The 10,209-nt window shown below is 68.9% G+C and overlaps 3 protein-coding genes across 3 annotated transcripts; 1 reads left to right on the top strand and 2 right to left on the bottom strand.

The window, feature by feature from the left end:
* The first annotated feature begins 195 nt into the window (after positions 1–195).
* CTXN1 (cortexin 1) lies at positions 196–1,700 on the top strand. The gene is made up of 2 exons (XM_087426073.1): positions 196–351; positions 691–1,700. The coding sequence occupies exon 2, from the start codon at positions 711–713 to the stop codon at positions 957–959; it is 249 nt and encodes an 82-aa protein (XP_087282199.1). The 5' UTR covers positions 196–351; positions 691–710; the 3' UTR covers positions 960–1,700.
* A 1,319-nt stretch (positions 1,701–3,019) lies between these two features.
* On the bottom strand, positions 3,020–5,799 carry SNAPC2 (small nuclear RNA activating complex polypeptide 2). The gene is made up of 5 exons (XM_087426055.1): positions 5,576–5,799; positions 4,656–4,775; positions 4,463–4,531; positions 3,761–4,178; positions 3,020–3,671 (listed from the first exon to the last, which is right to left on the bottom strand). The coding sequence occupies exons 1-5, from the start codon at positions 5,756–5,758 to the stop codon at positions 3,340–3,342; spliced, it is 1,122 nt and encodes a 373-aa protein (XP_087282181.1). The 5' UTR covers positions 5,759–5,799; the 3' UTR covers positions 3,020–3,339.
* A 1,469-nt stretch (positions 5,800–7,268) lies between these two features.
* Positions 7,269–9,772, bottom strand: TGFBR3L (transforming growth factor beta receptor 3 like). The gene is given in 5 exon segments (XM_087426075.1): positions 7,269–7,385; positions 7,387–7,506; positions 7,508–7,921; positions 8,512–8,828; positions 8,831–9,772. Coding segments are annotated over 5 exon segments (1,302 nt in total). The 5' UTR covers positions 9,165–9,772.
* Positions 9,773–10,209: the final 437 nt, after the last annotated feature.

The raw sequence follows: 10,209 nt of genomic DNA, 5'->3' as shown, positions 1-10,209 counted from the left end.
CAGAGTCCTGGGCGCTCGGGCTCCCGGGGGCGGGCCTGGCCGGGCGGGGCGGGGCGGGGGCTGCGGTCCCGTGGAGCCAGGGGCGGGGTCGCGGGCCGCGCGCTGCTCCCTGCGCAGCCTCCGCCCCCCGCGGCGGCCCCGCCCCCGTCGCCATGGGAACAGCCGCGGCGGCCCGGCTCGCGCGCGGCTCGCCGGCGTCGGTCTCCGCCGCTCCAGGGGCGGGTGGTGGGCTGAGCTCAGGCCGCTGCCGCCGCCGCCGCCGCCGGGGAGAAGCCGAGAGCGGAGCCGGCGCGGGCCCCAGAGGAGAGCGCGGCTGCCGGGCGCTCGGTCCCGGTCGCGGTGGAGGCCAGGGTGAGGGGCAGGGGCAGGGGCGAGGGCGGGGGGTGGGGGTGCCCGGGACGCCGAGAACAAAGGGAGCGGGAGGGGGAGCCGGGCCTCGCCCCCGCCGCGCCGTGGGCCGCGCGTTCGCACCTGTTGTGCTCGGGCCGGCCCGGTCGGGGCTCCCTCCCCCGCTCTCGGCGCCCCACCTGCGCGCACGGCCGGAGTTGGGTCCCGGCGTGGCGGCGGCGGCGTGCCCGCGGGCCCGGCATGGGCGTAGCCCGGGGACAGAGGCGCGGGCGGCGGCCGGGGGGCGGCGGCGGGAGGGCGCAGCCTCATCCCCGCGCCCCGGGCGGGCCCCGCCCTCCGCAGGGCCCGCGGCGATGTGAGCCATGAGCGCGACGTGGACGCTGTCCCCCGAGCCGCTGCCGCCGTCGACGGGGCCCCCCGTGGGCGCGGGCCTGGACGCGGAGCAGCGCACGGTGTTCGCCTTCGTGCTGTGCCTGCTCGTGGTGTTGGTGCTGCTGATGGTGCGCTGCGTGCGCATCCTGCTCGACCCCTACAGCCGCATGCCCGCCTCGTCCTGGACCGACCACAAGGAGGCGCTCGAGCGCGGGCAGTTCGACTACGCGCTGGTCTGAGCGGGGGCGCCCCCGGCCGGCCCTCCGCGGGGTCTCCGGGGGCCACCCGACCCGGGCTCTCGGGATCCCGCCTCGGAGCCCAGCCCGAGGGGGCGGGGGCGTTAGGAGAAGGCCAGCCCCTCCCCGCTCAGACCCTCCCATCTTCCCTCCTGGCCAGGCCGCAGCCCCACTTGGTGCCTTTATCCCGCCCTGTCCTCGCTCCTTAACTCACCGGCCAGGCTGGGAAGAGGACCCGCCCCGCCCTCCCCCAGCGTGTAGGTGGCTCTGCTATTGTCCTGCCGCCGAGCATGAGTGTCATGTCTGTTCGTGGATGCGGGAACCCCCGTGTTCCCTCTCCCTTCCCTGTCCACTCTCTCCTCCGCCCCCGTAAGTGTGGAGCCCCTCCTTGGGCTGCGGCCTTGCGGGGCAGGCTCTCCTGGGCCCACGGGGTGGGCGCTGCATATCAGTATGCCCTGCGCAGCCTGCCCCGGAGACCAAGCCTGAAGAGCGACCATGGCTGCTGTGTCCAGGATGCGTGGCGCCTTCCGTGCGGGGAGAGCGCCGGCAGGCTCACTCCCGCCCCCAGCCCAGGCCCCAGTTAAGGTCAGCGCCCCCTCTCTCGGTCACCACCTCCCCCCCCCCACTGACCCTCCTGCCACTTCGCCCTGATCCCTCCTGCCATGCCCCCCACGGGCCTCCCCCTGCCTTCTCACTCCCTGCCTCTGAGTGATGGTGATAATAAAAGCTATTGTTGAGCGCTTACTACTTGCCAAGCAGCGTGCTGAGTTAGCGCCTCCTGCGCACGGCCTGTGCCGTCTTCAGGCCCCAGATGGTGAGCCCTGTTAGCATCCCCATTCTACAGGCGGGGGACTGAGGTCCAGGCAGCTTGAGTGACTGGCCCCTAATACGTGGCTGGATTCTAGCTGGGCTGGGATTTGAACCCGGGTCTGACTTCACGCCCTTAACGGCTGCCCAGTTTTGCGAAAACACCCAGACCCACGCTCTGGGGCGTTGAGTAACCATCTCAATCCCCCCAGCTCCAGACACAGCCGAGACCCCCGTCTTCTTTCTCTTGACTTGGGGAGACTCTGGGAGCCATGGAATGGACTTAGCCAGGTGGGGAGCTGGGCTGGGGCGCCCTCAGCCAGCCCTGGAGGTTGTCTCCGAGAACCGGCACGGCCTCCTGGCACTGTGTCCGCACCTGCAGCCCCAAACCTCTCCGAGCCTGGCCCCTGCTGCCCACCATGGGCGCTTGTACTTCTGGAGCTGTGGGGCTGGTGCGTGGCGCCGTGAGCATGGAGTGAGCTGGCTCCACTCCACAGCCCGCCTGCCCGGGGATGAGTTGTGCGCCCCCGGGGAGCCGTGTACAATGTGTGTGGGGAGAAGTGAGCACTTCTATAAAAGGAAGGCTGTGTCAACGCACAGCTCTGCGGGCAGAAAATTTACCAGCTCTCGGAGGACTGGTTAGGCTTGAAGGAAGGTGGTGTCAGGGGAGGTCAGCTGGGTCCCCGCCCTCCCCAAATCCACACGCTCAGGGAGGTTGATGGAGGGGGACCCCGCGCACGGAGACCCAGCAGCACCCCCCCTCCCGGGAATTTGGGGACCTTGGCAGCAGCAAGGACTCCTGCCTCCCTCCCTGCTCATAAGGCCCCTCCAGCTCCCCCTCCCTCTCTCCCTTCTCCACTTGCTTCCCCCAAGGCTGCCTCAGGGACTTGCTCGCCGCCCCCCATCCTCCTGCCACATGGAGAGCCCACTCCTAACCCCTGCGGGTCCCCTCCCCCCACTTGGGGCCTGGCTCCTCCCACTTGGCCACCCTCACTCTGCTGGCCGTCTCCCCTCCATCTGCATGATGTGAGGTCACCCTGCTCCGAAAACCTGACACCTGTTGGGCAGTGTCACCAAGGGTCCCCTCACAGCCAAACCGAGGTCACTCCAGGCAGCATCAGGGACCAGACCTGGAGACAGCTGCCGTTGCTGATGACAGCGCCTCCCTGGCATGCCCCCTCCTCGGTCCTCAGGACCCCAAGCTCTGGCACTTTGGGCCCCCACTCCCATCTTGAACTCAGGAAAGAGAGAGCAAGGCAGACTGACAAGAACTTTATTCACAGTTACAGGAACACAACACAGGGCTCAGGAAGGGGTGGGGGCGGTATTTGACGATGGTTTGAACCCAGCTGCCTGGCTCCCCCTCCTCAGTTCCACAGCCGAACCCCTGTACAACTCGGCTGCAATTCCTGAGACCCCTGCGGTATCGAGCATCTCAAAGGGCACCCCGCACTGTGTCCCGTGTCCAGGACCTTCCACTATGACCGGATCCTCATGACAACCCAGCGTCAGCCCGAGCAGGATTGAGGGCGGCGGGCTCACGGATGTCTGCTGTGTCCTCTGCCGGGCGGGCCCCTCACCTTGCAGGGGTGGCCGCCTGGCCCAGAAGCTCCAGGGGCACCAGGAACGGGTTCAGGGGACAGACCCCAGCTGTTTGCCAAGTGGGTCTCGGCTCGCCGGGCCTGGCATTCTCAGGGGCCTGGGGGGTGGTCTGGCCGGCCTCCTCTTGCCCCCTGGAGCCTGTCCCACCAGCCTCGGCCGCGGGCCCCAGGCTCCCACTGGTGGGGTCGGGCTGGGGGGCCGTCAGGCGCAGGTACGTATCCGCCAGATGTTCAACCAGGGCAGCGCAGGGCAGGCGGGGCAGCTCCTGGGGAAGCGCCATGAGCAGGTCGAGGACCACAGCTGACTCTGGTGACGGATAGAGGGCAGAAGTGAGGGGAGAGCGGGGCTTGCTGCCTGGGCCCTCACCCAACAGCCCCCGGCCCCATTCCTCTCACCAGCTGCGGAAAGCTCAGGGCCCTGGCAGCTGCGGGAGATGGACGACAGGTACTTGTAGATCTTCTCAAAGTCGACGGTGAAGTCTCCCTCACCCAAGGGGCCGGCGAGGGATTCGGAGGGTGCCTCAGGGGCGGGGCCATGTGTCTTAGGGGCGGGGCCAGGGGTGGGACCAGGAGCCTGAGGGGTGGGGCCAGGGGTCTTGGGGGCGGGACCATGGGCCTCATGGGCGGGGCCCAGGGTGGGACCAGCCTCAGGAGTGGGGCCAGGCGCCTCGTGGGTGGGGCCAGGGGCCTCAGGGCCCGGGGCCTCCTGCCCTCCAGGGGCACTGACGAGCAGTAGCTTTCCACGGGCCTGCGTGGGCTTGGGGGGTCTGGAGTGCAGGAGGCTGATGGGCTCCGTGGCCGCGATGGTGAGCACCTGGCAGGCAGAGAGATCAGTGGGGAAAGGCGGAAGTCCTCCCACCTGCCACGCCACTGCCCTGCACTTACTAGGCCCTCCACCTCCACCTGCTCACAGAATCCTCCCTGCCACCCTGAGGAAGGATCACATCCAGGAGCTGGCCTCAGAAGCGGGGACACCGAGGCTCAGAGTGTCCAGGGACTGGCCAGAGGCACAGAGCTGGCAGGAAGAAGGGTCCATCTAGACTCCTAGGTATGGCCCTGTCTCCAGGACACCCCCGCCTGCCCGGGGGATGGCTGTACCTGGGAGAAAGCCACAGTCAGGGCTTCCTCCAGCGGGCCTGTGATCTTCTCAGCCAGGTCCATCCACACCTAGGTGGGGCAACCAGAAGATACTCGGTCGGCCTGGGGATCAACCCTCAGGACCCCCCCAAGCCCTGCCCTCCTGGGGATCCTCTGACAAGGTTATCCCCCGCAACTTCTTGCCCTGACACACCTCGATGGGGGCCGGGGTCTGTGTTTCCCGGCGCCTTGGACCCTGGGGGCCACCTGGATGCACTCTCTGAATGGCCTCCCGGGCCACGCGGCCCTTGAGCTGCCGCAGGAAGTCCCGGATCTGGGGAGAGAGGAGGAGGCCGAACGGGCCCTCGGTAAGCCCGGAGCTGGGAGGAAGAAGCCAGAGCCCACTGCCTGCTCCAGGCCGGCCACTGCTCCCTAGCCTCCCGCTAGCCCCGTGTGAAGGGTCGCAGTGACTGCTCGGGGGTGGGGGTGGGGGGTGGTCTCAGGCCAAGGCCCCCAGTGTGACCAGCTATCTAACAAGGATGTAAGGCCCAGGCCGGTTCTGGCTCCTCCCCGCTGCCAGGGCCACCCCCATGCGAAGTACCACCCTATTCCTTTCCTCGCTCCGTCCACTCCGCCCCATTGCCAGACTCGCACTTCGACCTCATGCCCGCCTACTCCCGCTGCGCCTTCCGTCCTATCCGTGGCCTCCGCTCCCGCCACAGCCTTCCCTTAGCCTCTCACCACTGCCTCCTCCTCGCCCCGCCCCTCAGTCTCACGTAGGCCCCGCCCACTCCCCGCCTTCCTCCCAAGTTCGCCCCGCCCCCAGCCTAGCGCTCGTCCCGCCCACGCCCCGCCCCTCAGCCTCTCACAGCACTGCCTCCCCCTCGCCCCGCCCCTCAGCCTCACGTATACCCCGCCCACTCCCCGCCCCAAGCTCGCCCCGCCCACTCCCCGCCCCTTAGCCTTTGACACGCCCACATCGCGCAGCCTTGTATCAGTCCCGTCCTCCTCCGGTGCTCATCCGGTTCCTCAGCCTCGCCCCCGCCTCGCGCATCCCAGGCCCCGCCCCTGCGCCCACCCCGGACACATCCTAGCCCCGCCTCCAGCCTCGCTCCGTCCTCGGGAGCCTCTCACCTCGGCCTCGCTCCGGCCCGGCAGCTCCCGCGCCAGCTCGGCGGCGTCCGGCTCCGGCTGGCCCCGCCGCGACTGCAGCAGTCGTAGCAGCTGCCGCTTCTCGCGGGCGCTCCAGGCCGCGGGGCCGGTCACCTCGCCCAGATAGCGCTCCGGGGCCGCTCGCCGCCGCTGCGGGGGCTTCATGCCGGCGACGGCAGCGTCGGAGCGCCGTTTCCCTGGTGGGCGGGGTTACGGCGGCCGCTGGGGCCAGAAAGCACCGCGCAGAGGCGGAAGCAGGTGGGGGCGTGGCGCTGCCTTTGCAGGCCGGGGGGAGCCGCCTTAACGGGAACCGGTGGGGAGACTGGCCTCGGAACCGAGGCCGGGCAAACGAGACCCCCGCCCGCATTTCATCTTCGTGCCCTCCTCCGTTCCTGGTCTAAGTCTTGTGAAACTCCTGTGTGCTTTGCTTCTCGAAGAAGGGTGGGGCCTGGCCGAAGGCAGCTGTCCAGTCGTAGCCAAGAGCCTGGGCTGGGGGGTCGACCAGCCCTGGGGACCCTGAGCAGGTGATCGAGCCATGCTGGCCTCAGTTTCCTCATCTGTAAAATGGAGCTAGTAGTCCCCCTCTTGTCTTTGCTCGGGGGAGGGAGGAGCTCGGGCAGGAGGCATGTAAGGAGCTCCCGAGTAGACAGAAAGGAGACCGGAGCAGAGGCCGGAGCTTGAGGCCCTAGAGAGGGCAGGGTCCGGGATCGCTGGGGGCAGGTGGGCCGCTGCAGGGGTGGAGGAAGGGGGCGGGGCCTACTTATAACTTAACTTATAACTTAAGCTGGTGAGGTTGGTCCCTTTCTGTTTGGGACCAGACGCCCTTGGGTCTCCCCTGGCCCGAATCTGCACACGTGTACGTGGGCATATGAGCCCCGCCCCTCCGGTCAGGACCCCTTCCAGCCGAATCCCCCCAGTCCTAGTCCCAGGCCTCCGCTTCCTGCCCTCCACCGCCGCGCCATGCGCACACCCAGACTTCAGAATTCAACAGGGCGAACCAGATGTTTATTTTGGGCCCAGGTGGGACGGTGGGAGGAGGAGCGAGAGGGGGCGCGGCGCAGGGATCGTGGTCCCATCGGGTCCGAGGTCGAGGGCAGCCTGTCCAGTCCTGGCGGGCCTGGTCCGAGGCCGTGGCTGGTGCGTCTCCGAGCCCTGCTGGGGGCGCGCCATCCCTGGGGGGCGGGGTGCGACCCAGGCTGAGCGAGGAAGAGGACACCACGTAGGCCAGCCCCTTCCCAGCAGATCATTGGCCTCCCCCATCAGTCTGTGTGCCGCGGGAGGGTGGGTGCTAGGTCTGAATCTCGAATTCTCCTCGCCTAGTGCCAGTGTCCGAGGTTTGAGGATCCCGCTTGCGACACAGAGCCCACAGTCGGCCGCGGGTCACTTACTGCCTGAGTTCGAATCCCAGCTCCACCAAATTTTGTGACCTTTGACAGGTTACCTACAGAGTGTCTCGTTTTTCTCATCTCTAATACGGGGATTATAATAGTATCTACCTGAAGGTTGTTATGAGGATTAAATTAGTTAAAATGCGTAACACATTCAGAACACCGGCTGGCACAGAGAAAACGCTGTGAAGGGTCGTTATCATCGCCTTCCTCCTCCAGCTGTCCGTCCTACCGTCCTCAGGTTACTCCCTCCCCATCCCCCACCCCCCCACACACACTCACCTGCCTCACTGGGGCCTCCTGGGCTGGAGGCGGCTGGGCGAGGCTCTCGGGGGCGGGCCGGGGGGTGGGGGCGCTGGAAGGGAGAGGCAGGCTGCGGAGCAGTAGGGGTTGCTGCGCGCTGGGCCGGGGGCAAGGGCGCCCCCTGGGGGCTGCTGAGGGCGTAGCGCAGGCGGGTCTATGGATGGTCAGGCCGGGCGGGCTGGGATCGCTGCGCCCCGGCGTCCAGACGCGCGGGAATAGGCTGCGGGCCGGGCGGAGGTCCCCGCGGGCGGAGGTTGGTACCTGAGTGCGCGCAGACGAGGCCGACCCCGGCGGCCAGCGCGGCGCCCAGCACGAAGGCGGCCAACACCAGCGCCACCACCGGCGCGGGCTCCAGGGCCGCCGAGGCCGGCGCGGGAGGCTCGGGGCGCACGGCTCTGCCGGGGACGTTCTTGGGTGGCCCTGCGGGGAGTACAACGCTGACACTGGGCCCAGGCCCCAGGTGTCTTCCCCGGCCCCAGGGACCCCCGCGGAAGACGACTGTGCGCTCACGTGGGGGCGGCCGCGGCACGGTGACCACGATGGGCTGCGTCAGCGTGTGCAGGTGGGGGCTGTCGGCACCCGGGCTCTCGCCGCCGCCACTGCCGGCGCCCGCGCACGCCTCATCCTGAGGCAGACACTGCGGGGAGGCGGAGGCGGAGATGGCGACGTCAGGCCCCGGGATCCAGGATCCCAAGAGATCTGAGTGTCCAGCGCTCTTTGCTACCGGGAGTCCCACCACTAGACCCCTGGAAATCTGGCCCTTTGGGGGTCCCTCAGCCCAGCCCCTAAGGTATACAAGCAGTCAGCCTCCCGGCCCGCGAGGACCCCAAATTTCAGCCACTGAAGGAGGTCACACGACCCAGCTCTGTGAGCACCTAACCTGTGAAGCCCAGAGATTCCTCCTCTTAGCGACCTTCTGCATCCAGCGCCCAGCCCTGGAGGGATCTCAGAGGCCCGCCCAAGGGACCCTAGAACCCTGCCCGTGAGGGAACTCAGTGCCCACTCCCTGTCTCCTGAGGAACCCTTGCGCAGAGCCCTACGGGCCCCTCGGGAATCCTTGCGCCCAGCCTCCAGCCTGAGAGAGACCCAGTGCCTACCCTCGGTTCCCAGGGACCCCTGTGCCCCGATCCCCAAACCCCAAGAGGCTCTTTCCTCAGATGCCAGAGGCATGTATGCCCAGCCCCGACAGGCCCTGGCGTCCAGATTCCCGGCCGTGCCCTCGCGCACCGTCGACGGCGGCGGCAGCGTCAGAGGTGCAGGCGCCCGGCGGGCTCCCCGGAGGCGGCGGCAGCGGCTCAGCTGGCAGTGCAGGAACTGCACGGAGGCGTTGAAGACCGGGCGCAGGAGGAAGCTGAAGCGCGCGGGGCGGGCGGCACCGGGGCGCGGCGGCGGCGGCGGGAAGGTGACCGAAGAGTCGGCGGGGCAGCCCCCGCGCAGCAGCGCCAGGGCGGGCCCCGGGGCCGGGCGTGAGGATGGAGTCACCGAGCAGCGGTGCACGGCCAGGCCCCAGCGCGGGGAGGGACGGGCTAGGGCCGCCTGGGGGGCGAGGCCGCGGTCAGGATCGACCGCCTCCACCTGCGCCCGCCCGGTCCCCGTGCGCCCCGCGTCCGCACCTGCACGAACACGCGGCTGTCGGCTGGGACCTCGAGCGGCCCCCCGCGGCGCGGAAAGGCGTCCTCCGCGTCCGACAGCTCCAGGCTGAAAAGGGGTCGGCGCAGCCAGGGCCCAGGCGCCGCAGGGAACGGGGGCGCTGGCGGGGAGAAAAGGCGGCACAGGAAGGACGCGCTGCCCCTTAGGCCCTCCGGCCAAGTTACCCAACTTCCTCGCCTCCTCTGCCTCCTTTGGAAAACGGGCGCAGTTGTGGCGGAGGATTCACCCATGCTCCGCTCCGCGCCCCCTTCACCGCGGGCGGGACGGCTGCCGTGATGCGCCCGCTGGAGACTCCGGGCACGTCACAGCCCAGCAGCTGAGGCTGGGCGCAAAGCTGTGCGCCCCCCGGAGGAGCCCCGGTTCCCGGACCTCGATTTCTCCACCCTCAGTGGGCGAGGACTCCCTGTCGGGGAGGGGTTGAGGGGCACCTGATGGTGGAGGGCCAGCCCGGGTGGCATCCGTGGTCCTCCCCTTCTGGATGCCCTGCAACCGAGAGGCCCGGGGCTGCAGCAGGGCCGGCTTGAGGGGATGGTGCGGGCCCCACCCTTTCCTTTGTAAGGGGAGGGGAAGAGGGAAGGTGCTCTCGCCCAGCCCTTCTGGCCCAGCGCAAGCCCAGCCCGGCCTGGGCACCAGGGTCCGGGGCTTCTCTGCTGGTCCCGGTTCCTCACTCTCAGGCTGAGAGCAGCGGCAGCAAAGGGCAGAGGCACAGGGGAGCCCCCACAGGGGCGCACGAGCGCCCCCATGCACGCACAGCCAAGTGTCTGCTTCAGGAGGCGCTCAGCTGGGGGCCTTGTCAAACGAGGTTCTCGAACATTCAGGATGGCCCGCACACACATCTCCTAAGGCACTGGTACACCACTCCCCACAGCCCAGGGCCTCACCCTGGTTGCCAGGGACTTGGAAGAAGTTGGGGATCCAAGAGAACCTGGAAATAGGGGACAGGGGCAGAGCCCGCCTCCCACCCACCTCTGCTCCCCCAGGTGGGGTGGACAGGAGGTCCAGTTGAGAAAGAGCCACACACGAGCAGGAGCCTGACGTCTGTGTCCCCAGCCCCTACGTACCAGGTGGCCGGCTGGGCAAGGCGGTCGTCCCGGGGAGCAGGCCCAACAGCAGGAACGTGGCACCCAGCATGCTGGACCGGCTGTGGCAAGTGTGCGGGGGGGGGGCCGGTGGCAGAGGCGCCAGCCCAGGCAGCACCCGGCCCGGCAGGTGGGCAGGTGGCCCTGTCCTTGGCTCGGTGGCCACCCGGGAGGCAAGAAGCGGGGGCGGCGCACA

The sequence above is a fragment of the Ceratotherium simum genome, chromosome 39, assembly GCF_057802395.1.
Source record: "Ceratotherium simum simum isolate JZ-2026a chromosome 39, ASM5780239v1, whole genome shotgun sequence".
Taxonomy (NCBI): domain Eukaryota; kingdom Metazoa; phylum Chordata; class Mammalia; order Perissodactyla; family Rhinocerotidae; genus Ceratotherium; species Ceratotherium simum.
Note: the sequence above shows the minus strand (reverse complement) of the source record. Positions and strands in the feature narration are given on the sequence as shown.